The sequence below is a fragment of the Fulmarus glacialis genome, unplaced genomic scaffold (genome assembly GCF_000690835.1).
Source record: "Fulmarus glacialis isolate BGI_N327 unplaced genomic scaffold, ASM69083v1 scaffold6190, whole genome shotgun sequence".
In the NCBI taxonomy this organism is placed as follows: domain Eukaryota; kingdom Metazoa; phylum Chordata; class Aves; order Procellariiformes; family Procellariidae; genus Fulmarus; species Fulmarus glacialis.
In genome coordinates this window covers 92,227-119,482 of record NW_009188300.1, presented here as the reverse complement: position 1 = coordinate 119,482, position 27,256 = coordinate 92,227, and the positions used below count along the sequence as shown (strand labels likewise).

The 27,256-nt window shown below is 45.9% G+C and overlaps 1 protein-coding gene across 1 annotated transcript in view; it reads left to right on the top strand.

Moving 5' to 3' along the window:
• The first annotated feature begins 1,582 nt into the window (after window positions 1-1,582).
• MAP4K4 (mitogen-activated protein kinase kinase kinase kinase 4) overlaps window positions 1,583-27,256 on the top strand; it is an 85,694-nt gene continuing 60,020 nt past the window's right edge. The window contains exon 1 of the mRNA XM_009578073.1: window positions 1,583-1,635. Within this exon, the coding sequence (XP_009576368.1) occupies window positions 1,621-1,635 (15 nt within the window). The 5' untranslated portion in view covers window positions 1,583-1,620. The remainder of the gene's footprint in view (window positions 1,636-27,256) is intronic.

Genomic DNA, 27,256 nt, shown 5'->3' with positions numbered 1-27,256 from the left:
AGAAAGCATGTGGATTGGTTAATAAGGGGAGAGCGCAGCACAATAAGAGTTGTGAGAGAAAGCGGAGACTGTGAATTCTGCAGCATTTCATCCTTTCTAATGCACTACCAATGCCTGGCCATTACCTCCATGGAGGGCATCATAAGGTGTGAAGGCGTCAAGATTTCTCCAAAGAGCCTAGTGGTTTGGGGTGCTTTGGTTCTGGCGTGCCAGTCTCAAAAGGATCGGTAAAGAGATTAAGAAGTTAGTCCAGGAAAAAAATATACTACTGATGTCCATCGGCTATAGTGGATGCTATGTATAGGTTTCTGCCTAGGAAACTTAGAAATTGGCGAGGAGTAAAGGACCTATGACTTTAGTGAAATGTTTTGTTGTGTTTTTTATCATAATTTGTGATAAAACTGAAGAAGTGTAGCTCTTGCTGGAGAGCTTGACTGATTCAGAGAAGAGCCTTTGGGGATGATGCTTGGGAAAGGCATTGGGAGACCAGGCTGTTTGACTGAAAGTCTTGGGGCAGACCGCTGGGTATTGAGTGGAGAGCTGGAAAATACCAATACTAGGACCATTTCTACGTGCCTGTTTAGAAGAAAAAAATACAGAACAGCTAATTGATATGGCCCCACCTCGTGTAAAAATATACTGGAGAAAAAAAGGTTTTTGTCAGAAGTCAGCTGAGGCAAATTCCAGCCCACCACGGCTGCCTGCCTCCTGGCCCTGCGATCCGCCTCCTGCCTCTGACTGCAGAGCAAACCAGTTCAATTTCCTCATCTGCAATCCCCCACCCCACCCCACAGTTTGCTTTTTCTGTCTTAACTTTCTGCCATTTTAGTGATCTCAATCAGCTTATCATATGATCCGATGAGTGCCAGAAGGAGCTCAGTGCTCCCGGGAGAAATATGTGACAGGAGGCTGGAGGGAGGCAGGGGAAGGAAGGGTAGGAGCTCCCCGCCGCAGGAGCTGGGATCTATTAATTCAGCTCCAGCTGTACTGAGAAACCGTACCCTTATGGTGGCGTAGCTGAAGGAAGATGACGTCTTGTTCTTGTCTAGCTATCGTGAGACAGGCAAAGAGAGCTATTGCAGGTCTGAGACATCATTGAAGAAACCTCACTTTTTTGTACTAGTGGAGACCAAAACAAAGAGAAATGTCCTTTTGCAACCCCCTAAGCATGCTTGCATTTGCCTAGTAATATGTCACCCAGGTACAAGGCACTGGTGCATAGAAATAAAATATGCAATACGTGGAGTTTAACTATTCTGGCATGTTAATAAACTATCATTACTGACTATGAGCTTTGCTAAAGTAAACAGAAGGGAAGCTGTGAATGTAATCGGTCTGTACTTAATCTTGATAATCACCCTTTTAATGTGCAGAAAAAGAAATGGGTTCTAATACTTGTATAAGAACATTTCAAAAAGAAACTTTTTTTTGTAGCCATCTAGAGTATTTGTTGTTTTTTCATATGAAGTATCAGAAGGGTCCAGCACAGTGGCTGGAGCTCTTGTCTGAGTGCTTTGCTCTGTGTATGCTGAAGGGATGGGTGAGATGCTGGTGCTGACGGTTCTCTCTCTTCTTCAGGGTCGGCATGTCAAAACGGGTCAGCTGGCAGCCATCAAAGTCATGGACGTTACTGAGGTGAGTAAAGGAACTTTCTGCTTTATTAGCAATATGGGTAAAATTTAATGATGAGAGATGGCATATGGCTTACCTTGTATTTATGTTGAAGGGCATGGTCTTTGCATGTGAACATTTGCTTTCTGTTTGAAGGACCTGACCTCTCGAGCCCATCTGCCCTTTACGAGACTTCTGTGTGCTTGTGTGCAGGGGCCTCTGGCCTTCACAAATTGCTTTGGCTGGTTCCAGGACGTATGAGGACACCTAGCACTCCCTTTTCAGAAATTTCTCAGGAGATGGAAAAAAGCCAGATTCTCTGCTTCCCACTTTTTTGTATTAAATGTACCATCTTGCTTTTACCGAAAAAGTAGGTGAGGAAGCTGCTTGATGTAGAGGACAGTAGTTTCCTTGGTACATTTGCAGCCTAAAAAGGGTATACGTTTATTCAAAGGAAATGGGTCCAATAAAGTTCCCAGAAGCCTGAAAGCAGAAACATCTGCAGGAACGATGAGCAGATTGCTGGCAAAATTCAGCAGTGTAAAGTAGTAGTTGTAACTGACCCAGGGGGATTTACTGTGGAGCTTTAGATGGGAAAGATGGGAGATTAACACAGCCAAAGAAATAAAAAATATATGCCCATATTTGAATCTTTAGATGTCTTGCAGTTTATGTTGTTCAAAAAGCAATCAGTTTAAATTAAGTTTTCAAAACAGATCAGGAAAAGCATGGGTTGATTCCATTTGTGTTTTATAGAGTTACATCGGCAAATTAACACAACTGCTTCAGATTTAAAATCGAATGAGATCCTTGACTGTTACAGCACTGTTGAAGAGAGGTTTTGCCTCTTCAAACCAAGCATCTTATTTTTCTGAACTCCTCAATCTTATATAGGTATTAAGGGAAAAATTATGTTAACGCGTGTGCATTGTACAAAGCAGGGGGTATTAAGAAAAACTCCTACAAGGGTGTTGCTGCAAAATGTTTTATATTTTGGTGTGTGTGTAGGCGCCAACAAGTAAAAATGGTCTTGGACACAAGCTCCTAGGCGAGTGGCTGGGGTGTAATGGGTAAACAGGCAGGAGAGGTTGGAAAACAAGAAGGCAGGGTTAGGTCAACTGATAGGACTTCAGTCATATCTCTAAATCTCCTTGTGATCGATGGGCAGTGTGACTGCCGCTCTCTAACTTAAGCTGTTGTGTCTGCCAAGAGCTGGACATTCTTGCTTTGGAAGATGGCCTGATAAAAATCAATTTTCAGCTGAGATTTTCAAAGGCTGCCTTCATGAGGAGGCAGTTCTATTTTGCTGCAGCTAACAAGCAGACAAACCAGAGAAGAATGAAGGTGCGTTGACATACAGTGAATGTTCTTTGCACAGAAAACATTTCCATTTGTGCAGCGGTTTTACATAGGGCAGCTTGCTGGACTGTGCATGACGAAGGCTTCTTCCGTAACATTAAGATTGGCTGTACTACACACTCCCTCTGTTTTTAATAGCGTATATTAATCACAAACAGTTGTGATGGAGAGGTCGCACAGCAAAGGGAAAACAATTGAAAAATGCTGTCTATAGTATGGCTGAGCTCATGTTGTGGGACATGGCTTATATTTTGAAACTTTCTGTAATTTGTGGCTTGTTTTGAAATGCTAGTTGTATATTGGCACTGTCTATCTTTTATCTCACAAGCTCGTGCTTTTTTAGGGGATGAAGGGCAGTCAGAGGGAGGAGTTTGGAGACATTAGCCCCATGCAGCTTGAAACTGTTGTCGTTCCTACCAGTGGAGCTCATGTGTTTTTGCTTCAAAGTAATGAGCCTGTGGAGGCTAAAAATATGGTGTAAATTCTTCCAAGTCGTGCTAAGTCAGCTCTGCTTTTTAACACCGGGCGTGGATGATACTGTTGCTAACACCAGGCATGGGTGATACCATTGCATGTACCATTTTCTCAGTGGCAGATGTGGCTGTAGGATATTCCTGTCCACTCTTGCTCGCTGGTTCCTCGCCTGTCTCCCAACACTTGTGCCGGCACAACTGCCCCGGGGCCAGATGGTGACCTGGATCAGTGAACAGGACCCAGTTCCAGGTTAAAAATACTTTCGCTCCTCTTTCCCCCGGTTATTTATAACCTGGATTGGTTCGTTGATCTAGTTTAGCACATGACATTACAAACAGTTGTGCTGTCGCTATGAAGAAGGTGGCAAGAGATTGGAAAAGAGCTGCCGATGACCATGGGGGAGAAGGGGCAGTAGCTCAAATTGACATTGCTGCCAGAGATGGCCGTATCAAGCCATGGCTTCAGTTCCTCAAGGGATGGTTTCACGAAGACCTCCTTTTGCTGGTGGACTGTGCAGCTCCATCTTGTTCTAGCTCACCACAGCTTACGGGGATGGTGGGAGAAGAGAACGTGGGGACAGAGGGGGAAGTGACTGCCACCCTCAGCTCTGCCCCGAAAGAAATGCTGAAGGAACCACAGCCTCAAATTTACCTTCTCTGCCTGCTTCAGGAGCTACAGTTAGATGAACTGGTCTTGTAGGCTAATGGTAACACTGTGTCCGTGCCCATGGGAAAGGAGGCTTGAGTGGAAACTTCCACAAAACTGAAATTGTGAATTTTTGATGAGCAGCTACTGAAGCTCTAGGTGATTTGTGCCTCTGTGCATGTTTTACTGGCAGTGTTATGCCTTTTTGCTTAAATACAAGCAGTGTTGTGGAGGACATCTGATTGTTTTGTCTAACCTGTGTTGAGAACAGACACAAGGTTTTCTTTCTTCTGGGATACCTCTGATCCAGTGCTTGCTTTGCCAAACGCTTAACAAATTAGAAAGCCTAATGTGTTGGCACGCTCTGTGGGCACACCCCAAATTTTCAGTTTTCAAGGCCCCAATTCTGCAATTCACACAGTGCTCAGGATCGGCAAGGTTACGTCAGTTCTGGGCTGTAAAGCTTTGATCACCCGAACAGGAGGGATGTCAAAGTCAGAGTGAAGGCTTTCCTTAAAAAGTTTTGGTTGGCATGAAGAAAATGAGGTAGTATAACCTCTGACTAGAGACTTTGGAAGAAACCTTACAGCTCTGTAATGTACATGGCGCTGTGGAAATGCTCTCCATCCTTCTCAGCTTTTCTTGTGGTTTTCTCTTCATATTTTAATTTTGAAAAGAATGGTGGTAAGGATGAGAAGAGAGGAGGTGGGCTGAAGATGTCAGCTTGATCTTTGAATATATTATGACTAGTTAGTACTGCTGCCTGAAACGTTGCGGGGGGTGTTGATGTGCATAAAACTTTCCCATCTCTTCCACTTTCCTCCTCTCTAAACAAATTAAGAAAAGACTTAGAAGATTGTATGGATCTTTATAGATCTTCACATCTACAGCACTAAAGCAAGCACTAAAGGATCTGCAAGATCTAAAGATCTGTAAGTCTTCCTACAGAATGGTGCATATGCAGGCCCTATTTTCACTTTCTGAGGGTGAAGCTAGAGCGCATGTAGGGTGAAAAAATTTCACTGGAGCGTAGAACAAATAAAAACAAAAAAACCCACCAGTCCTCATCAATTGAAAGCTATTCTGTTGTTGGAATGAGCCCAATGACCGTAAAAGGGGAACAATATGAACCATCAGCATGTACACGCTTTAAAAATTATTTTCCAAAATGTACATATGTAGGATGAATCTCAGGCTGCACACGTGTTGTGTGGGGAGGCGTTATTTGAGAGATTCCTGTAGTCTGTCTTTAATCTTTTTATCGTAGTGTCTCTGTTCCTTTCGGGGCATTGTTTTGGAGAAGGCGGTGTTCAGTCCGTGTTGACCCCTTCTTCTCACTGACCACGCTGTCAGGTTTCCCTGAGCTCCTTGCTGCATACTGGTGTGCAGCACTGTAGCATACCAAGTGAGCTGTGACTGATGTTATCAGATGCAACACAAGCACACTGTAAGATTTGGCAGTCACTGTTTAGTTAGAAGAATCCATTTTCTTGTGAAGCAAATAACATTTAAAACCTTAGCAAAGCTTACTTGGCAAATCTGCCTCCATCTAAGCTGTTAACTTGCATTACACCCTAAACAGACGGCTTGATTCTGCTTAACTCTTTTGGAGGATTTCTTTGCAGCTGCGTGGTTGTTTCTAGTGTCACTCCTGTGTTCCCCTTCCAGCGATGCTTTTCTCTTTGAAAGGTTTAGTAACTGATTTTGAGGGAAAAACACAATCGCGTCTTTTCTGTTTGTTATAACCCCTGACGCTGCTGCTTCTTCCTCCTACCTCTTCCCACACGCACTCTTGGCATCCCTTGGGAAAGTTTTCCGCATGCCTTTTTAATAGCAGCATTTCTCAGCTCTTGTGCCCAGTGTTTCATGACTTGTCCAGTCTAGTCTGTGTAAAATTATGCTAAGTAAACAACTGGATACTGTATCCTGCTGATTTATGAAAGGAGCTGGATTGCTTTTAGTGCTTGCCTGTCTTGCCCTTTCTGTACGTGCTCTGCAGAAAAATTAACAACCCCAAACCAAAACCTCCAGGCCTGCAGAGAAACGTGGCACATCTCCCGTACCTAGACAGGAAAGGTTACCCAAATTATTCATTGCCATCTTCCCGACTCTGCTGACTGCTTTTTCCTGTTGCAGTAGGCAAGTCACTTTGATTCTTGTGAGTCTATATCTTATGGCCTACGTGGTGTTACAAACTGCGATCATGTGGATAATCTATCCATCGTCTGTAAGACATCCCAAAAGCAGTCTGCAGAAAGACTACAGATAAATAAAAATGTGTCTGTGTTCCCACACATGCAGGCAGACAAAATGAGGGGAAAACAAAACTAATAAACACCAAAAGTTTGCCCTAACTTTCATGTGTGTTTTTTTTAATGAAAACCCAAAGACAGTCCGTGGATTTTGATCTGTTTGGAGGGAAAAAAATTAAAAAGTTGATGCCTCACTCTAGAAGACTGAGAAATGCAGATCCTCACGGCACTGTGCAACGGAACTGGGTCAAGCCAGTCTGGAGAAGCTGAATATGGGCTGGCCTTCTAGTGTGGAGACATGAATGCACTGCTTTACCTGGCTTTACCTGGCTTCGTGCAGCTGCCTGATAAAGTGCTTATATACCAGTCCATGGCTGTACTTACTGTGAAGTTAGCCAAAGCAAGCCTGAAGCCAGTAGAGTTACCAAAAGCCTTTGCCGTGTCCTTTTCTCTTGATATGACTTGGGGAAAATGGATCAGGGACCTAAAAATCCAAATTGTTCCCATGGGGAGTACTGCTTGCTTGGCCCTCAAATGTGGGGCTGGTTACTACTAGTCTGCGCAAAATTTTGTGATCTTTGGTTAAACAGTTACCTGGCAAAACAAAGAATCGTTCTGTAGAAGAGGAATAAATAGGAAAGGTATTTACAATATGGACAGCCCTGCTGTCCGGTCTGTCCTGAAGCTGCTTAACCTCTGATTTCTTCCAGGGATTAAGTCAAAAAAAAAGAAAAAAGGAAAAAGAAAAAAAAAAAGGCTGCTGGGAACTTTCTTTTACAGTTCAGAGGAAAACAGAGCTGGACAGAGTGGTCCCTTGAGCTGTAATGTCTGGTTTGGGAGGAGGTGAAAGCTACAGTAGTCTTGCAGCCGGAGAGGCAGCCTTTTTTGAGCTGCAGAGCGTTTGTATAATTGACTGTTTCCCTCCTTAATTTGAGATCCCGCACCTACCTCTGCTGCATGCCCTCGCCCAGCAGCCTGGCACAGTTCTTCCCCCTGCTTTACCACGGCCCTGATGCCGGGAGGCTCAGCCCTGCGGCGCTGGCAGGGTCTGCGGCGCTGGCTGATGTCTGTGTGGGACCGGGCTCTGCTGCAGCCCCCGTCAGCTCTGTGCTGCCCATTTTTCTGTGAGACCCCTGTTCAGGTTGGGCACAGATGGTCCTGTCCATCTTTCAGGGTGAGGGCTGTGCATAGGGCCTTGCAGGAGGGCTCACTATGTCAGACATGTCGCAACACCCCTGTGCTCGGGTGGCAGAGCAGTGCTTAGCCTGCCAGCTCATAGCCCTAACAGAGTAGAGCAACATTTAACTCTGGAGAGCCTTTTGTCCTTAACGTCATACAAGGAGCAGTGACTTTATCTCCCAGCAAAGCAAATACATCTAACACCCGGCTTGAGTCAGATCTGTGATTTTTGGACGTGATCCAAGAAACTTTCCTGGAGCAGTGCTGGCACCAGTTTGTATAAAGGGCAAACTTTCACTCTCTTCATCTGAGTCCTGGGGTGGTTAGCAAGACTGTCGGGCTGGAGAAGCTCATTTGGGAAGGGGAGGAGGTCAGGTTTGATGCGGCTGCAAGAGGGAGATTGAATAGGGAGCTCCACATGCAGTTTGAGGTCAGGGCAGAAAGCCATGGCTGTTACCAAGCAGCTTGGGAAATGATATGCAACATGGCTTGACTGGAGAGAGCTGGTGTCGAGCACGAAGGCTCTGCATTGCTGTGTCCCAGCAAAGAGCAACTTCACACTGATCCTGTGTGGTTGGGGGAAAAATTGGCAACGGGGAGAGAAAAAAAGAGATGTAAAACATTAATATGTGCTTATTTCTCTGTTTGCTTTTTTCAGCATACGGTTTCTTCTTAGTGCAGGATTTCCACCTGAGTGGAAGACTGTTTGCGTGCACATCCTATTGTCAGTTGTCCTTGTGGGTATATTGCTCTATATATTTTAACATGCTTGTTTTGGAACCTGCCTGTTTCAAGGCTGGAAGAGACAGATGTTTTCCTTTTGCCATGAAGATCCTTGAGGGCACCGTTGCTGCCTCACCAGCATCTATTATCTGTCAACAGCAAAAGAGCTTTGACTGTGGAGGCTTTGTGGAGCTCGTTTAGTAGTATTCCTGTTGCATGGCTTTTCAGCTGGGGCCAGGGATGGCTTCATACTCAAGGTTGATCGTGGATCACTGTGTTAAGAAAGTGCAAAGAAAGCTGTGTTGCCTCTGCCTTCTCTGCATCTGTATGCTTATGACAGGTCTGATGTGCAAGGTTTTTGTCCTATATGGCAGAAAATGTTTTGCCAGTGCTCTGTAAATTGTAATGTAGTTTAGATTACACAAACTGAGTTTACGGCCACATAAAGGGAACTTTGCTGTAGTTTGGAGCGCAGAGGAATCTCCTTGTTTTAGGGAGATGGCTATAAAATTTTGCCGACCTGGCTGTAAGAGAACCAGATGACACTCTGCTGTAGCACAACAGATGATACTCAGATTATACTCCTGAGCTGTGGCACTGAGATCTGTTACTGCTTGGCAGTATGTGAGAGCACATGTTTAGTACTGGAGCATAATGGAAACTAGAAGGCTCTGTAGGCTACAGCTGACTTCCATTGGCGGAAGGGCAGGATTGTGTATTAAGAAGATTTCTCTGCAAGTCTTGAGCTCTTTGGACAAATCTGGACTTCTTCCTTAAAAATTTCTTTCCTTTGGTCTGATGGTGCAGCTGCATTGACACACTCAGAAGGAAAGGGTAAGTCATCCAGGTGAGCAACTGATGTCTGTTACCATCGTTGTAAAGAGTAGGACAGGTGCTTGAATTCCAGCTTTTGGGCACTGTTTATCAAGTGGGCAATACTCATGCATTTAACTGTAATCCTGTGCCTGTTTTTCTTCAGTCCTTAGGCTTGGTACCTGCACTCATCTGGAGACCTGCTGGAGACCTGTTAGCATTGACAAGGAAGTTGCTAATGTCAATGTGATTTCATATGTATATGAATGACTGCTATCTATGTTAGGGAAATCCAGACCCTAATACTATCAGTGAAGGCTCAGCGTGGGTAGCATACAGATTCTTTCACAATCATGATATTTAACCTACTGGTCATACCTGCACTGACATGAATTTGAGCAATAATAGCCTGCGCAAGTTCTAGTGGTGGAGCATTTCTTCCGAGGAGAGGGGAGCGTTTGTGCAGGTGGCCTCGACTCAGGCATTTTGCCGCTGCCTTCCCAAGCGCTGAGCTCTGTTTGTTTGGGCTGTCTGAGGAGATTCTGAGTTCTGATGGGAAACAGAAATGTTTTGTGTGCAGATAATAGCAAAAAGTACAGGGCTGCGTTTTGTATCATTTCTGTCAGACACACAGCACAGCTCAATTTACCCCTGGTGAATCAGACAGGTTGTATACTCAAGGAAAACAAGGCAACCCTGTCAATGCAGTGTTAGAGCATGTGTGCTTTTGCCAGTTTGGGCAGAGTAAAACCAATGAGGATTGTGACAGAGCATTGTGCTTTCATTTTAGCAAGTATTTAGGCTGAACCCAGGTCTGTGGCGTATTCCTCCTGCCTGAATAGGCAAGCAAGGGATCCAGTATGAGCTGTTGTCTTTCAGAGGTGCACTGTAATATCTGGCTTGAGCATTAGGATCAAAGATAGGAGAATTAATTTGCTGTTTATATTCAAGGGGATATATCTGCTTGAAATGTAATCTTTCTCGACTGTGTTTAGTTGTAGTTTCATAAACCACACCTGCCTGTGGGCTCCTCCTGCTTTTGCAGGAAATGAGGCTTCTCGGCGATAGTGCGTGTGTCCTGCCTTCTTTTCTACGAAATACCTTTTGGATTGGCAACTTCAGCCAAGTTTAGTGAGGAGAAATTCCAAAGATAGGAAGTCCCGACAAGTTATGTGAAAACTGGCAGGCTGTGCGAAGAAGAGAGAGGCTGAAGTTTATAGCCTCTGCTTTGGGAATGGTAGGCAGACCTTAGCCATGTCCATTATTAGTCAGCTGGCCACTGTTTTGCAGTAAATCAGGAGGAGGAGGTAGATTAATTTCTTTTTTTTTTTTTTTAAAAGAAGTTCTGATGCTTGGCTTTCAAGTGAGTGCTGCAGCTATAGGAATGTGTGCAGGGTAGCACACGCAAACTACTTTTAAGCATTTTAAAATCTCCCTCTGGTTCTGTCTTAGTTTACAGGTCCACAAATAGTATTGTACATTTGAGGTTATCCTGCGTGATCTCTCTCCCCCTCTTTCTCTTTCTTAACATGTGCATGTGTATATATAAATACAAAATAGCAATGTGATTCTCCAACATTTAATGAGACAAAAATGTTTGCTGTAAGTCCCTCAACAGTGCTCCTTTTGCAAGGCACAGTTTGAGTGATTGTGTAGGGAGTTGTTGGCTAAAATACAGTCTTAAAGCCCAGCTCCTAAAACTAGAGATTATGGCAGCAAGTGCCAATGCGCAAGGAACTGGGAATTCATTGTGCTCCAAGCTGACTTGGAACCACGATGAACGCTCCCCTTGTGCCTGACAGGAAAGTGTTCTTCTCGCCTTGTGCCCAATCTCTTAAATATGCAATGGGAAGCACATGGCTGAGCTAAGCGTTAAAAGAGCCTTGAAGATGCTGTTCAGTTGATCGATGTAGGAGAAGATGCTGTTTGTCTCCTGAGCCTAGAAACGTCTCAAGTTCTTTCCATCAAGGGGCCTGTGTACGTTCCTCTAGATAGGTTTAATCCAAATGGGATTAAAGCCCCCTGAGCGTGCCTTGTGTAGCCTCCCTGGCAGAGTACATTTTCTACTGCTAAATAAAAGTGCAAACGTGTTGTCATTAAATTGCAAAAATTGGTGCTTCGTAATAAACACTCGGTTTAGTTTTTCTCTCCTGTCTGTCCTTGCTGTCTCTCTTAGTAAGACCCTGCAGGAGTAGACTGATGGGAGTCTGGCCAAGGAGGCATCTTTTTGTTCTGATGATTCCTTGTTGATTTTTTTCATGTCAGGCTTTATTTCTCAGATGTTTTGGTCTGAAAGGGGTGTCTGCGAGAAGCGAGTGAGTTAGACGCAGAAGCAGCTACTGTTCCTGTGTGGAGAGCACATTGCTGTTGTGTTTTGCTTCGTGTTCACCAGGTAAAATGGTAGTTTCTTTACCCAGCACATCGCTGGTGCAAAAGGTTTGGTGAGAGTTCAACACCTGCTCTCTTCTGCACCTAGTTTTGCAGGATGATAGGGGCCTTCACAAATGTCTCTCTCTCTGCCTAGTGGAGAGGTCAGTTCCAGAAATGAACGTGCAGGTTTTTTGCATGTCGGTTGATGTATGAGGTGTTTCTACAGTGTTTCACTAGAGCGGGGATATTTTCCGCTGTAGCTCCTTCTTCCTGAACTGAATTTTAGTGTTTGCTTCTGAGTTGGTGGAAAAGTAAGTGGAAATCCTAGTGTAAATGCAGCAGCCCACAGACCTTCAGATAACTGTTACCGGCCTGGCAAAGCACCTTGGCTCTGCGTGCGAGAGCAAGAAAGGAGAGTGTCTGTGATTCCTGAAAATTGGTTTCTGATGTGGAATATTTTACCGAATGGAAATGCAATTGGGCAAAGAGACCACAGGCAACAGGGAGAGCGAGCATCCCGGTGGCTGGCTGGCCGCTTGGCTCCCCCTGCGCTAACCTGTCCTCCTGGCCGCGGCTGCGGGCAGCCAGGCAGCCGTGAGTCACTGCTGTGGAAACAGTGATGCAAAGGCAGCGCCATTAAGGAGGGTTTTATTTTCCTTTTGCATATTTTACCTCAGCAGCCTTTTCTCTAGCATTTACTGGTGTTTCCTCTCTTTGAGCCTGTGAGACAAACCTGTTGCTGTAAACGTCAGTCGTTTTTCACTCTGAATTTTTACCTCTCTTGCTACACCACTTTGCAACAATTTGTTTCAATGTAAAGCCTTGAGTCACTTATAAAATGATAGAGCTACACTGATTGATAGATCAGAGGGGGCTGTATCGTCAAACAAGTCTCCACTCAAATTTGAGTCCCTGAGGGTGAAGGCGGTTCCTATTTCAGAATTGCTGCTCCTCCTCAATTCTGGTTAAGAGAGTTTGGGAAATGTACCTAGCCTAGTCTTGATTTGCAACACAAATTGTTAGAGTTTGCACTGTTCTTCTAAAAAATGGATGGATCCGCATGTAAATGCAAACATACTCTCTTTCCCATGCCTACAAATGTAAACAAACAAACACGCATGTAAATTCAGGAAAGGATTTCTCCCACTGGCAGGAAAGAAAGGAGGAACAGTTGGATTTTCTATTTGTAAATGTTCAGATGGTATCCTGTTGTGATAGCAGTGCTTCCTCCTGTGACATAGGTGTCTGTGGGTTTTCCCTATTTTCTATTTACTTCTCCCTCGAGATGTGGTTTTACAGTACAACAAAGCCAATTTGATGTCTGGCTGCTACTGCAGGGGGAGCTGTGCCTCTCTTCCCCCCTTTCCCAGCTCCCCTTGTTCCAGCATCTATCTGGTCCCATCCTTCAGAGCGCTCCACTGGCAAAGAAGTATTTTCTTTTTATTTTTTAAAACAGATTAGCTTTCGCCCCAGCAAAAGCTGGCCGTGGGGTGGGTGAGAGGGGTGGAGGCAGAACAGGGAGTGGAAGAGGCTGCGGCCGGGAGCTGGCCCGCAGCGGCAGCATCAGCAGCATCTCCTCAGGTTTACAGCCATGAGGCTGCCTGGGGAACCGCACCCCCGCAGCCATCCCTCTGCAGCGTGAACCCGGGAGGAAAGCCGGCTGCGACGCCTTTCCAGCAGCCTGGCCGCATCTTCCTCGGCCACCTGCGACGGCCGCTGAGGGACTGTTTGTAGTGCTCCACACCTGCAGATTTAGGAATAAAGAACGCAGTGTAAAGGTCTTCTGCAGGGATTCCCCCACCCTCTGATTCTTTCCACTGTGCAGCAGGATATTTTTAGTCTGCTTGCTTGCCTCAGAAATTACTTCACTTTCTGCTTTGGACCATTTCCATAACATTTATTGTGATTCTGAATTCCAGTGTTTGGGATAATGTCAGAGCAAAGAATCGCTGGGTGGTGAGCTCGGTTCCAATGGTGGAGCCAAAAAACCTGTGCTGAGGATGTGTGATGCCAGCTGTCTCTGATCTGGTGACCCGTGGGAGACTGGCTTAGGTGAGCCACATTTTGGACCATGCCCCGTATTTGCAGGCAAAGAACCTTGTTAATCCAGAGTTTAATGGTGCTTTGGTTAGTGAATGGCAAAAGAAAACAACCCTTTAGTGGACTAATCCAGGTAGCCAAAGTAGATCTACCTCTGAATGACATCTGTTTGCTTTAAGTGAAGTCCAGAATCAAAAGCCCAGCCTGCCCTTACTGTGTATGCTTGTGTGGTACCATGGCTAATTCACTGGATACTGCTCTTTCTTCCTCCAAAATATTAGTTAGGTATAATTTAAATCAGCAGTTTCTTTGGAAATAAAGAGGTCTTAAGATATATAAGGTGTTACAGCAGACTTTACTGTGGGAAACAGTGCTCATTTTAACATTGTTGCATATGGTGCATCTAACAATTTGCCACTTGGAGATATAAAAAATATATAGCTAGTTCTGTATTAGGTGAATTTCATACAGCTGGTTGATAAAGCAGAAGAATGCAAATCAGTGTGTTTGGGCAGAGTGTTGTAGCTTCATAGGAAAGATCTTCTGACGCAGTAGCATCCCTGAGGCAGTGCTGGATCCAAAGGGGGACGAAGACTGGCTGGCAGTTAATAGAAATTTTTCTTAGAAAAAAAAATGAAGATGTTTCTTCTACTGGTCTTCTCTGCAGCTTGATAATGCATGGGATGAATATAGTTGTGGAAACGCAAATATTCAGGAGCTGTATATTCGGTGGACAGCAGAGATTGTGCCTATTGCTAAGGCACAATATAGATCAAAAAGTTGGATTTCAGTGTTTGAGATCGGAAAAAAAAAAAGAAGACATTTAGTATCAAGCCTACATTCTTAACGAATTTTCCACATTTTTTTTTCTGGGTCTTAATTAAAAATGACTCATGATGCCTGTTTTGGGTTAGGGGTCTAATCCATGATTGTTCACAAAATACCTATATTCATCAGCCTTTGGGTGACAAATAGCTACTTAGAGTGTGGATAAACAGTCACAAACGCTCTGCTTAGCGTGGCTCCATGAGCTGTTACGTGCTCCTTGAGACATGGCCATCTTGACCTGGCACGGCTGTTGAGCAGTGATCTCTTGCACAAAGGTTTGTCTAAATTGTTCCTCCTGGTTGCACTCAAAAGCGAGTATTTGTGTGACTGCTGTGCTTTTGGCCATCACTAGAGGGCTTCAGAGTGAGGAACCTGCTTGCCTTCCACATGATGTCAAGAGCCAGAAGTTTCTTCTGAAACATGATACCCAGCAACATAACAGAGACCTTTGAGTTATGCTAGTAGGAACTCACTGGTGTTCAGTGGTTTTTTGCATCTTCCATTTGGAGAACATTTTTCATGTTCTTTTTTTTTTTTCTTTCCTTTTTAACCTTCTCTTTTTAATCATCTTTACAAGATGAATGGTAAAACAGGGCCTTATCGGGCCCTCCAGGTGTGGGGTGAGCAGGGCTGGTGGGCAGCTAACAGCAGATAAAGGGAAGAGGACGGGACGTGCAGGTTGGTGTGCACGGGCACATGTCCGCTCTCCAGGCCAGCTCCGCAGTGTCGGCGTTGGGGAGGGGTGGCCAAAACTGGGTTGTGACTGTTGCATGGCTGTACGCGCCACGGCTCCTGCGGAAAAGTGTCTACTCAGGAACCAAAGGCATGAGGGAATAAGGGCTGTATTGTATGAACGGCAACCTTAGCTGGATGTCTTGCTTTGAAGAGGTTTGCCAATGAGTTGGAGAGTTGCCCTCAGCGAAGCCCGCTTTCAGTGAGGAAGTTTTATAGGTCATGAAAAGCATCAATGTCCTTTTTCTCCACTGTGCCTTGCCTTTATATGCAGCAGCACACATGCACTGCCGTCATCCCTTGTGCTTTGGATCGGCAGCTCGGCGTTAGCCCAGGGAGAGTTGCGAGCGCCTCCGATTTCTCTCTGTGGTGTGGGAACGCTGGAGCGCATAATGGCTGCGATTCAAAGACAAATGCTAGCTCTTTGCTACTGATCACTTTGGCAGAAACCCCCAGATGCTTGGAGACTACAGATGGAGCTGATTTGGGGAGAGTTGTCAAAAAGACAAAAAAAGCACCCACAACCTTAGAACTCCCTTTTTTTTTTTTAATTATGTTTTGCTATCTTTATAATAGCCTCCCTGTTCCTCCTTTTCCTATTCTGCACCCCCCGCCCCTCGCTTTTTAATTCATGCCAGCCAGAATGCAGCTAAAGGCTTTTCCTAGCGGAGTGTCATTTGTTAGTATACCAGCAAAGACAAGCTTAATCAATTCAACCAACGTTTTCTGTGAGGCTTTCCTTTTTGACTGGGCTTTGGGATTTCTCCATGCGCCTGTTGGAGGGACGAGGCTGCAGGAAACCGCAGGAGAGGAGCCTCCAGCCGTGACGGGCTTTGTTCAGATGCCTGTAGTCTGGCAGAAGCTGACCTCCACAACACATGGTCTTTCACTTAGCTGCCTCTCTCCAGCTATTGGAGAGGTCGGATTTGCTGTGTGTGGGATTTCTGCTGCTTCCATGCTGCTTAGTAATGTTTCCAAACCGACCGGCGGCTCCTTGCCTTGGTGGTGGAGCTGGCACGGTTGCTGCAGCCTGTCCCTTTGTGCTTGGCTTCACTGTCACACAGCTCCGCTCTGAGCAAATCCGGTGCCTAAAGCATATCCTCCTGAATTTTGAAGCTCTTCAAACAATCCAGGTTTCCTTCTTCGGATGTAAATGCTCCCCCCACGCTTTGGCTGAGCTAATTGCTCTTTCTTTGGTTTCAAATCAGTGTGATTAAGGGAAGATTTTTTCAGACGGTCACTTCATCATGTTACAGGACTAGCATAGTAAAAAGTTGCAATATCTGTTGGGGTGAGTACCCCGAGCACAGAATTACGGGCCTTTTCCTGCTCATGAATCATCTTCCCCTGAGACACTGAAGTGACAGCATTACTTTTGTTTTAAGGGAAAAGTCCCTGAAAAGGAGAACATTTCTTTATCTGGACAAGAGAGGCCATCTGTGTTGTTTTTCTTTTTTTTTTTTTTCCCCCCAAATACATAACTTTTGAATTTATCCTTAAGGAAGGCGCTGCTCCAGGCGTTGGTGAGCCGCAGCTCCTGTGCAGATGCTGGCTGGCGGGCATAGCCGGCCGGGCGGGGGCTACGTTTGGCACAGGAGGTGTGGTGGCTGCTGGAGGCTGGGGAAACCAAAACGATACTCTTTCTGAGGCAGATCAGATTATTCCTCTATAGGAGAATTTCAGTAAAACATGTTACGCCTGCATTTATTTTACAGCCAAGTTGCTGAGTGTCACTTTTTAACAGTGGCTTGCGGTACAGGAGCGGGCTGCGCCTATCCGAACTGCCTGTCTGAGAAGAGAGACCCCGAAGCGGCTCCCAGCAGGCTCACAACACGGACGCACATGTCCCCTTTCTGCTGCCTTTCGTTTTGAACACGTGTAATGCCCAGTGAGTGGAATAAACAAAGCAGCGACCCCCTCACCGCAAACCCGAAGGAGCTGCGTTGCCCTTCGCCGCCCCGGGAGGGGCTGCAGCCTGGATGGGGAGGCAGGTGTGCTCCCACCTCTTCCCTGCCTGGTGCAGGGGTTTTTCTTTCTGGGTGAGGTGGCCTGGCCTCTCAGGTTTCTCTTACAGACTTTGTGGCTGATTTAGGGTGGGCCTGTCAAGGGAGAGTTTTGGACCGAGTAAACTTCATTTTCTTCTTATCAGCACCCGGGTGTTGGTGCCTGGCTCCCTTGTTCCTGTTCGGACTGCTTTCTGCCTGCTGTGCATATGCATCCGCCGTTTTAAGCAGCTGTCTGATGATTTATTATTTCTGTCCCTGTAGCCCCCGCGGGTCCCCTCTGCTCGTCGTGGTGCAGTCGCGAAAGGCAAGGCAAGGCCGGCAGGTCGGGGGCTGGCGGGAGCCCTTGCTTTGCAGCCCTGGGGGCAGGAGGGCGAAGGGCAGCCGAGCCTCACCAGGAGCCGGTGTCGGGGTTGGGAAGTGGACTCCTGTCCCCAGACTCCTGCCAGGGCTCTCAGGGTTTCGGCTCAAGAGTGAGAGACTTGTGCTGAGATCTGAGCTGTTTGTTTTTAAACTGGAGAGTGAGATGCCATAGCAGCTCTGATTTTTGAGGTGAAATACCGTTTAAGAAATGCAAGTCTGTTCACAGCCCAGCAGCAAAACCAAACCTGTACTGTAGTATTAGGACCATATATACTTTCTCGATTCCTGTTTTCTTGGCTGTTAATTGTAGTCTCTTTGTCGCCTGCCCAGCTAAGGGTAAATGCAGCTGGGATGTAATATTTTCTGCAAGCATTTTTTGCTTTTCTTTATCCTGATGGAGGCAGAAGGTCTTTTCTTCGCAGGCAGGTAAATAATTAGCTGGCTATTGGCAGCTTCCTTGCTCGGAGAGGGGGAGGGAGGGAGAGAGGGGGTTGTGACGCCCCGTCTGATAGATGGACGTGAGCATCTTGTGGCTCTGTTCATTGTTAATTCACTCCTGCAACACCGCTCAGCTGTGAGGTTTCCAGGCGTGCTTGGCAGCACTGACAACAAAAACATCTGGTCTAAGAATATAGTTCCCTTCTGCTGGCAGCTGCATGAAAATGATTTTGTACATAGTGGCGTAAAGCCAAATGCACTTACTTGTACACTAAAGTGCACAGCCTTTATAGAGCTTTGGCAGCGCAGGGCGATTTTAAATGCTGTGCATAAGTCAGCATTAATCTACCAAAGAAAATCAAAACCTCAGCAACTGATTTTATAAAGAACTCACTTATCACGCGTGCCCAGACGTGGCCGTACCTTTGTACCTGTCTAACAGCTGTTCCTGTCTGAATACAAAGGAAGAGCCTTTTGGTCGCAGCCCTGGTTGTCATCTGTCCTCCGGAGGGGTTTGGCACGAGCACGAAGGGAAATTTGCCCCTCGCAGATGTCCCTGAATTCCTCTCGTCAGCAGCCGCATTTGTCTGTTACTGATAGAGGTTGTCTGTCTCCTCTCTTGTTTTGGGAAGGACCTCGTGTGTGCTGAAGAAAATGTTAGCTGTGAATCAAGTAGTTTGTGTGTCTGCCGGTAAATTGTAATTTGAGTGATTGGACCTGATAATTACAGAGTCATCATCATCATCTTGTCAGTCAGTTGTAAATCATTCTGTAATGGATTTCCTTTTTAAAAAAGAGCTGTATTTCTGAGCGCAAGTGTATTTTAGAGGTAAAATATAATATTCGTATTCCTCCCTGCTTTGAAAACCCTTAGGGTTATAAGCGTGGATCTCATTCTTACGTGAACAAGCAAGTTGAAGAGAGGTCTTTGCTCCAGAAAAGCTGTTCTGAGCCCATATATTTCTGGTTATTTCTTTTCTTTTCATTCCCACAGAGTAGCTGGGCTTGGTGGTGCTTTTTCATCCCCAAAGCTGCTGTTCGGTTGTAGGTTTCAGGAATGCTGCAGAAGAGCGTGGAGAAGCAGAAACCCCGTGTCTGGTCTGGCATCAGTCATGGCCCTGGGTTTGCCCTTTGTAGAAGGAGCCCGTTCCTCCCCAGGAAGAAGCAGGTGGTTTGAGGGCTTGGACAGGGTATTTCTGCGGGTGTGTGTAGGGCTGTCTGTCTCACAGCTACCGACCTGATGTTGATCCTCCACTCTATCGCTGCTGGGAGGAGCAGTTCTCACCAAACCAGAGAGAGAAGGAAGAGAAGGTGGAGATGGTGGCAAAGGGAGGAGGAGCAAGCTTCCTCCTGCCGCCTTTCAAAGCGGTTGTTGCTTGCAATGCCAGTGGAAGAAGCTGAAGGTATTTTCTGGGATATTTTTAAAATTGAAAATGGAATTTGGCAAGCCTCTAGGGCTTGGTCAGATCTCCCTTCTCCTAACCCCAGCCACCCACGACCTGTGCGGACAGTATATATTCAGCCTGTTTCTCAAACACACGACGGTGAGCTGGTGTCGCAGCTTTCTTTGCGATCCCTTCTGCCCCTCGTCTGGTGAGAGGAACGGGCCTTTGAACATCTTGGGTCCTCCCTGTTCGCGCCTGGCGTTTTGCATTTGCAGTACTTTCTTTGCGCGAGGCAGAGGAGAAGGTTGTGGATTACCGACGGAGGTTGAGCGGTGACTAATATTGGACCAGAGGAGCTAAAGTGTTTAACCTTTAGGCAAAGATTACCTGAAATTAAAACTTGTAAGGACTTGTGCACTCGCACTGCGTCATTCAGTTGTGTTTGTAAGACACATGTACAGATTGGATGATTCCTTTTATTCCTGGGTAATTTACATATTTTGGCTGCTTCACAAAAGAAACCTTGTGTTGAATAAGTCAGATCATGATCTCACACTAGTCCTTGCTTACAAGGAGTTTTTTGGAGGCTGTAGTGTAGCCCAAAATTTGAAGTTTTCCTTTTGTGGGTGTAAAACAGAGCATAGGTTACCAGCAGCACGTACAACGGGCATTAAACATGGGTATTAGCTCCTAAACCAACATATTACCTTTGATGTTTGGGGATGTAATGGCAGTTACCTGCCATTTCATCTGGCAGGTGTACCTCAGACAGAGGTACACCACTTTAGAAAAGAAGCGTTAAATCTATTTCTTCATAGTAATGGGCTAAGTGAAGTATGTCACACTATAGAAGTGGATTGGTGGACTGCAAATAAAATGCAGTAATTTTGTTTTCAGGACTTTTCTTAGTACTCATTTTCTGACAAAATGCAGGGCTTTGTTAGTGTTGCAGACGGAGTTTTAAATATTTGGAAGGAAAAACTGCAGCACTCGCAACATTTTAATGAGGTGGGTTTGCTTAATTAAAGCCTGGAAGACTTAGGGAATGTGGACAGCTGAGGGATTAGCAATGTGTTACAAAGTTCTTCTTCCACCTACCAGTTGATTTGGGTTTAAAATCCAAAGTTAGTAATAAAATTTGCAGTCTTCCAGCGGCTGTTTGCTGGCCTTAATCGTTGATGCTACCAGTGACCAAAGCCTTCATTCATTCTGTCTAATTTTAGGCACGTAGTGGTTGTGCTGGAGCCTGGAGCATAGCTGCCCTGGGTGCCCACAATTTAGCATTGGGGGGGAAAAGTGCCCTTAAGGGGACAGGTCTGTCCACCTGAGGTGGGACTCGTCCCATAGAGGGGTGAAGGTCACCGGTGGGACTGTCTCTCCTGGAAGCGCGAGGTACTTGCTTTGTGGCTGCCAGCTGCTCGCTGCTGGCAACTGTGGTTTGTGCTCCCCCGTATTTTTAAAATTTTTTTATTTTATTTTTTAACATATGATTGATTTTGGAGTACCATTGCCAGTCTGCTCCCTCTGCTTCACAAATCTGTATGTTTGCTTTTGGCCTAAATAATATTACGTACTGAACAGTGCCAAGCCCTCCATCACTGTCGGGTGAAGAAACGGCAGCATGTGATGGAGCTTCTGAATTTCTCTTGTCAGCTACTTCTCCAGCCCCGTCTTTTTTTAATAAAGGATCCTATGTGAAACAGCCCTGAGGAAACGCCAAAGTGGGATTACTTTTCCTTCCTCTCCTTTGTTCTATTCCTGTTCGGGTGTGCGTGGTGACAGCTTTTGGGTTCGTGATCGCAAACTGTTGGGGTATTTTGTTTGGTTTTTAGCATTTGGGTTTCCTTTAGTGTACAAAATGAAAGAGGGGTTGTAAATAAATCCCTCTTTCCTGTTCATTTACAGAACTTGTTGGTCAGTGTGGGTGTGAGGCTATACGCTGAACAAATCTATCCTGTAAGGGAATCAGTGTCTTCATGTAATTACAGGTTTTCATGATGTATGTACTAGGAGAACATTCATGTTATTCCAGAACTGCCATTTTTAACATATTTTACCTTCACAGCTTAAATTTCTGCTAATATAGCTTCTGTGTGGCATTTGGTACAAAATGTACATAGGAAATCTGCTTTCAGTCATTTCAGCCTTTTGTTTTCTCTCCTCTCTCAGATGTTTGCCTTCTGGCCACCCCCCTCAAAGTTAAAGCTTAGTTTCAGACTAGAACTTTAGTTTCTCATTGAATCTCTTCAGCTGCATCAAACCTTTTCCATCTCCCAGGTCCAAACTGTGGCCCAGCAGTGTCTGGACTGCACACGCAAGGAGGGACCCATGTGTCGGTCCCCCTTGGGAAGGAGATCTGCCCTCCAGGTGGGAGTGGTGGCATACTGGGGCTTCACACTGCCTGGGGGGACAGGGGCCAAGCAGTGGGCAAATGCCACCCCTGGCTCTGTGCCGCCAGAGATGCTGCTTTCCTTGGCATCAAATGCACACCGAGATTGGAAGGAGAAAAGCTGTGCAACATTTTGCTTTGTGCATAAGCCTGTTTTCTCTCCAGCGTCTACGTCTCCTTTTATTGTCTGAGCCCAGAGCTTTGCATAAAGGAAATTGTTTTAATCTCTTTCCTTCACATGCAGACTTATTTTTCGTATCTGCTGCAAGGGCTTGTTCTGATCACAAAAAAACTAGGACTGGATGTAGAATTGTGTAGCAACAGGCGTTTTTAGTGTGAATAATAGTGATGGAAGTAGGGTAGTAAACCTTGCCTCTTTTATGAGAGCTCTGAAGATGTCAGTACAAGGCTAGCTTGTTGCATAACTTGTAAATAATTTAGGCTTGATGAGGATGGACAGTTGAATTGTATAGCTGGGATAAACATGCAATCTGAGCAGAAACTCTTTTAAGTAATCATGACCAGGGTCGAGAGACTAGCCTTGGAAATGGTTGAAGGGATTTGCCCTTAGGAGGTTTCTCTCTCGGTTGTCTTCGGAAAAGCCCATGGCGTCCTGGGGTTTTACTGGGAGAGGTCAGCAGCGGTGCAGTCTCTGTGCCTGCAGCGCAGCTCATTCAGTGACCATCTAAGGCACCGGGGGCACATCAGGCAAGAAAGAAAATACTGTTGTCAGGGTGATTGGCAGAGGAGGTGGTTTTGTGGGAGACAACAGACAAGTATTGTCTTCACGTGGTTTTTGGCTCCTTCCTGCCTGCACGTGATTCCATCTCCTGTGCCTGCACAATGCTGCTACACAGGCTCCTTCGGGCAGAGCTGGGACCCTGCTTAAAAGCTAGCCGTCCCTCGTGCTTTTTTGTCCAGTTAACTTAATTGTTACTTTATGGCTGCAGCCTCAGCGATGGCACTGTTGCGAACAATTTGGCTCATTTTCTTTCTTGTTTCAGATGGTGCCTTTAGCGTGCAGTAGAGAGGGTGTTGTACCAAGGGGAGACAAAGCAGCCTCTGTTTTACATGTGTTGGGAAGTGTGTGTCTAACCTGCTTGATGAAATCTTGCGGCTGAAGGTAACCAAATGTGGTCATAAGGACAGCCCTGTTCTCCCAGCCAGTTCTCACAAAACTTAAGATTTTTTTGACCCTTGAAAAAGCATCACAGCCGTCTTCTGCGATCGCTCTGCCTGAGCAGAGCGTTGCCGGTCTGCTGCTTCTGGCAGCGCGGCTTTGTGCCGGCGGCGGAAGCGGCTCGGAGGCTGGTGGGCAGCTCACAGTGACAAGATGGGCTCCAGAAAGCTCGCAAATGGTAAAGCCTGTGAAGGGCTTTCTCTGCATGGGCTGCATACGCGGACAAGGGGCAAACTCTGAGAGGCAACCTCACAGCGATGGTGGGGCGATGCTCACCACCCACGCTGTTGCTTTCTGGATGTCTAGTGCTCCCTCAGTGTCACTGAGTGCGTGGCGTGATGGACGCATTTTCTTACGGGCGAACAGTCTGGAGGTCTTTGAACAAGTGCGTGTTTGGAAGGACTTGAAGGATGGTGCAGAGAAATGAACGTGCTGATGCCAAGGCGGGAAGAGTCTGTTGGTAAGGGGTCCGTGAAAGGGAGACCTTGCATGTGAAGTGGGACAGGCACAGTGAATGCTGGGGATGAGAAGGTAACAGAGGAGAGAGACAGAAGGGAAATAAACTTGTATGAGGTCTTTAGCTTGAGGGTGACAAAGCTCAAAGGCTCTGTAAAAGACTCTCAAGAAAGAGAGGATGTAGTAAGAAAGTTGGAGGCTCTTGTATGTAAAGATTTGGATTGTATATGGACTTGTTAAATGTTTACTGCACGTCTTGATTAAAGTCTTTTCTTTTAAACAGTTTAGGCTTTCCCTCCCAAGAAGCCTGTGTTTGGTACTTTCTTTTAAGAACTATTTAATATCATATGCTCAATTCCGACATGCCGTTGTGGTGTTGGAGCGGATCGCGTTTCTCCATGTTGCGCTCTCAGCACTGTAAGCTGCTCTGCTTTATATGAACTTCCTACCTTGGCAGGCACTGGCAGGGACTTGCCCGGCGCTCGGAGTCTCATTGCTCTTGTGGTTAGGTTACTCCCAAAATTACAATCTCCTTCCCGGCTGGGAGGCAGTGCCACAGCTCCCGGTTCAAATACCGCGCTGTGTGCGATACTGCCCCAACTCTTCTTGCCAAAACGTCTCCCTCGTGTGTGAGAACTTTATTAACGAGTGTGTATATTATGGATTCCAACACCAGGAGAGGTCACCTATTGTGCTAGGCCCTATTCAGACTTTCCCTGTCCTGTACAGATTCAGCTCCGGATGGATGCTGGCCAGGTCTGGGGTGCAGGGAGGAGGGACGGTGTGACACACAAGCAGAATTGTGGTTTACAAAAGTTGGTGTCGTGATTTAGCCAGGAAGATTTTTGTTTGCGTTTGGTGCCTTTTAGGACTTCCTTTTTTTTTTAATGTGGATGGAGAGCAGAAATTAAAAGTGAGAGGAAGTGGAAAGGAAAATAAACTGGGTCTCTTGTGGGCTTCTCCTGTTTTTCTTCAACTTGCCTGTTGGGGGGAGACGATGAAAGAAAGGCTGAGTCGCCGTGGTTCTGGTGCCTCTGAAGGCAAACCAGTTTCCTCTCCACCACTCTGGGCATCTGTGGGTTAGCGCTCCCTTTCCCCTCTCATGGGCTGAGGCTACTGTCTGCCCCTCCACACAGATCCCAACTTTCCTGTGATTTAAAGATTCCCAAATCCCGCAAGCCACCGCTGGAGCTCGTGATCCTCAGCAGCTCAGCTTACTCTGAAACCCCAGGTAGAGTGTTGCCAGCCACCGTTCTCCAGGCAGTGCAGCTCCCTGGGTATAGGCAGGCAGAGCTTCGGGGGCAGCGCAGAGGAAAGCAAAGGAAAGGAGACTTGGAGACTTCCCGTTTCCCATCTCCCTCTGCCTGCGTGTTTGGCTTTCCACTGTTGGGGAGTGCTGTTAATTCTTAAAATGCTTGCTTGTAGCCTAAAATCACTGGATGCCGTTTGTGCAGGGAGAGCTAAGATTTGTCACCATCTCATTTCTTAAATCAAAAAGGAAAGTTACTGAAGGGACCAATCTGTATTCCTCTGCAAACTGATTTAGGGCAGCATATAAATCATCTGGCGGGATAGGTAAACTTGCTCTTACCTTCATCACAGAACATTGTCTTGCTTTATCCTTGCTTGGCTGTGTTGCCTCATTCACGTTTCCCCTCATCGTACTACTAGGGTAAATAAAATCTTCTGAAACCGTGCCGAGTTTCTCCTCCCCGACCTGTGCCATCCCTTGAGAGGGCGGAATCAACAGCTAGCAAAGAGCAGTGGTCAGGCAGCTCTTCCACCTGGAGGAGCATGGATGGAAAGTCACCACTTATGTGCCCTGGGATACTTCCTCGCTGTACCTTTAGATGTTTGTTTTTTTTTTTTTTTTTTTAAATTCAGCTCCTGAAATAATTTCCTTGTACTATAGAGCTTGGAAAACAGTGTTATTCCCCCCTGCCTCCTGTCTGTTTCTCAGAGACAGAGTCTCGTAGGGGTCTCGTACCAGTTGCAGTGCTGGGACAGGTTGGGACTGTTTTGCTTGGTCTCCTGAGGCACCTAGACAACGATGTTTAGGGAAGTATATAAAAACGGGGCAGGCATGGAGTGATTTTTCTTTTCCTTTGGTTATGTCCTCCCTGCTTCTGGCACTCCTAGAGCTGTAGTTCTCTTCTTCTCCTGCCCTACCACGATGTCCAGCAGAGTGCTTCTGAATTCTTCATCCTCTAAGAATTTGTATAAATAAGCAGTATTTTCTTGCAATAATGATGCAGGGGGCTTACCTTTGGAAAATGTGCTGAAATGGTATAATTGAGCTGTCCAGGTTAATATTCCTTACATGGATCTGCTCTAGTAGCTTTTACTTGACTGGGAGTTACTCCAGTGGCGCTGTGTTCAGATGCTTAAATCATTCAGATACTTAAATCATCACAGTTTTGTAATAACAAGTCATTGGTTTGCCATCTGCGTGCAAAAAAAAAAATCTGATATTTAGTCTGCAATGATGAATGGGAGAGCAAGCGGTGTGGAGGTTTTGTGCTACAGCCGTACGCAAGCTGATCGGGCGCTGCTAGGTGGCGTGCTGGGAGGTAACACGCCTGGTTTTGTTTTTAATGTGCTAATTTAAATGGTTAGAAATTATCTTAGTGTACATAGGTGGATTTCTGTGCAGGCGTCATATGCGGTTTTTAATCTTACAGGCAAAGTCGTTTTGATAAAACTGCGTTGCGGTTAGAAATCCCTAGAGATGCTGACATGTCCATTTAATCTCTGAAGGGAAACACATGGAAAGGGAGAGGAAAGCCGCTCCAAGCTTGATTTAACCACGTGAGTCTTGCAAAAGTATAGCTTACTGCAAAAATTACTAGTAATCAGACGTGCTGTCACAAACAGACAGCGAATGTATAAGTATAAAACACTTACACCAGCCCCATCACAGGCCAGACAAAGAAGGTTTCAATGGGAATTTGTATCCACAGATAATGGCTTAAAGTGGTAATTGATGCCAGCTGCATAAAATCACTAGGAAGGCCTCACCAGCTGCCTCTCTCCTCCAAGAAAAAAGGATGTACTTTTGTATTCCTTCATGAGAATGACAGTCTCTCGCCTCAATCGGTTTTAATTTTCCCCTTTTGTGATCCTGGCGCCTCTGCAAACGGAGGGGCTGTTAGTGGCGGTGGTGCAGCGCGTGTGTTGTCAGGAGGAGGTGAGGGACCTTCCGTCCCTGAGGCCGGCTCACACGTCCAAATCCCGGGACGACACCTCCCTCTGCACAGGAGGATCCCTGTGGCAGACTGCAGCCTGCCCTCCCTGCAGCGCATCTGTCCATAAGGAGACCTGTGTGGAAATGGTCTTATCTGGTGAGATTTTTGGGTGGAATTTATCTTGCCCTGATGCAAGACATCTGCGAGATTGGTGTCTGGATCTTGGCTCATGACCTCATCCTCCTTTTGTAGTTAGTGGGGAGAAGTAAACACTGGTAGGGCGCACATTGTTTGGCCTCTTTCAGATGTCCACATTGGGATGAAATCAATTGTACCCTGGAAAAAACTGTTCCTGAATTTGGAACAGAACAATTTTGGTCTGGCCACCTTTTTTAAAATTTTTTCTAATTATCTTACACCAATTGCTGTACCACAGTGGTACTGCAGCCTTCTCCATGCTGATTAATCCTCATGATAGTTCCTGTCGCCACGAAGTCTTCAGGACTCAGTGCCAGGGAGTTATTGATCCACACTAAGTAAGTGGAGTCCTCCAAAGCCTGGCAAGAATTACTGAATCCATTTATTTTTGTAGGCTGGAATTTGGTCTGGATTGAATTGGAGGTGAGACGCTATTTGTGTTGTGGACAAATGCTCAATGACAGCTGAAATAGGAGTTTAGGACCATTATTAGCTTTACTTAAGGGAGATGCTTGGGGTTGCTGCAGGCCATTGAGCAGGTGCTTTGACACAGCCGCGAGGAAAAACTGAAAGAGCAATAACTGCCTGCAGTCTGCTGGGTCTGTGTGTGCCTTTTTTTGTTGTTGTTTGTTC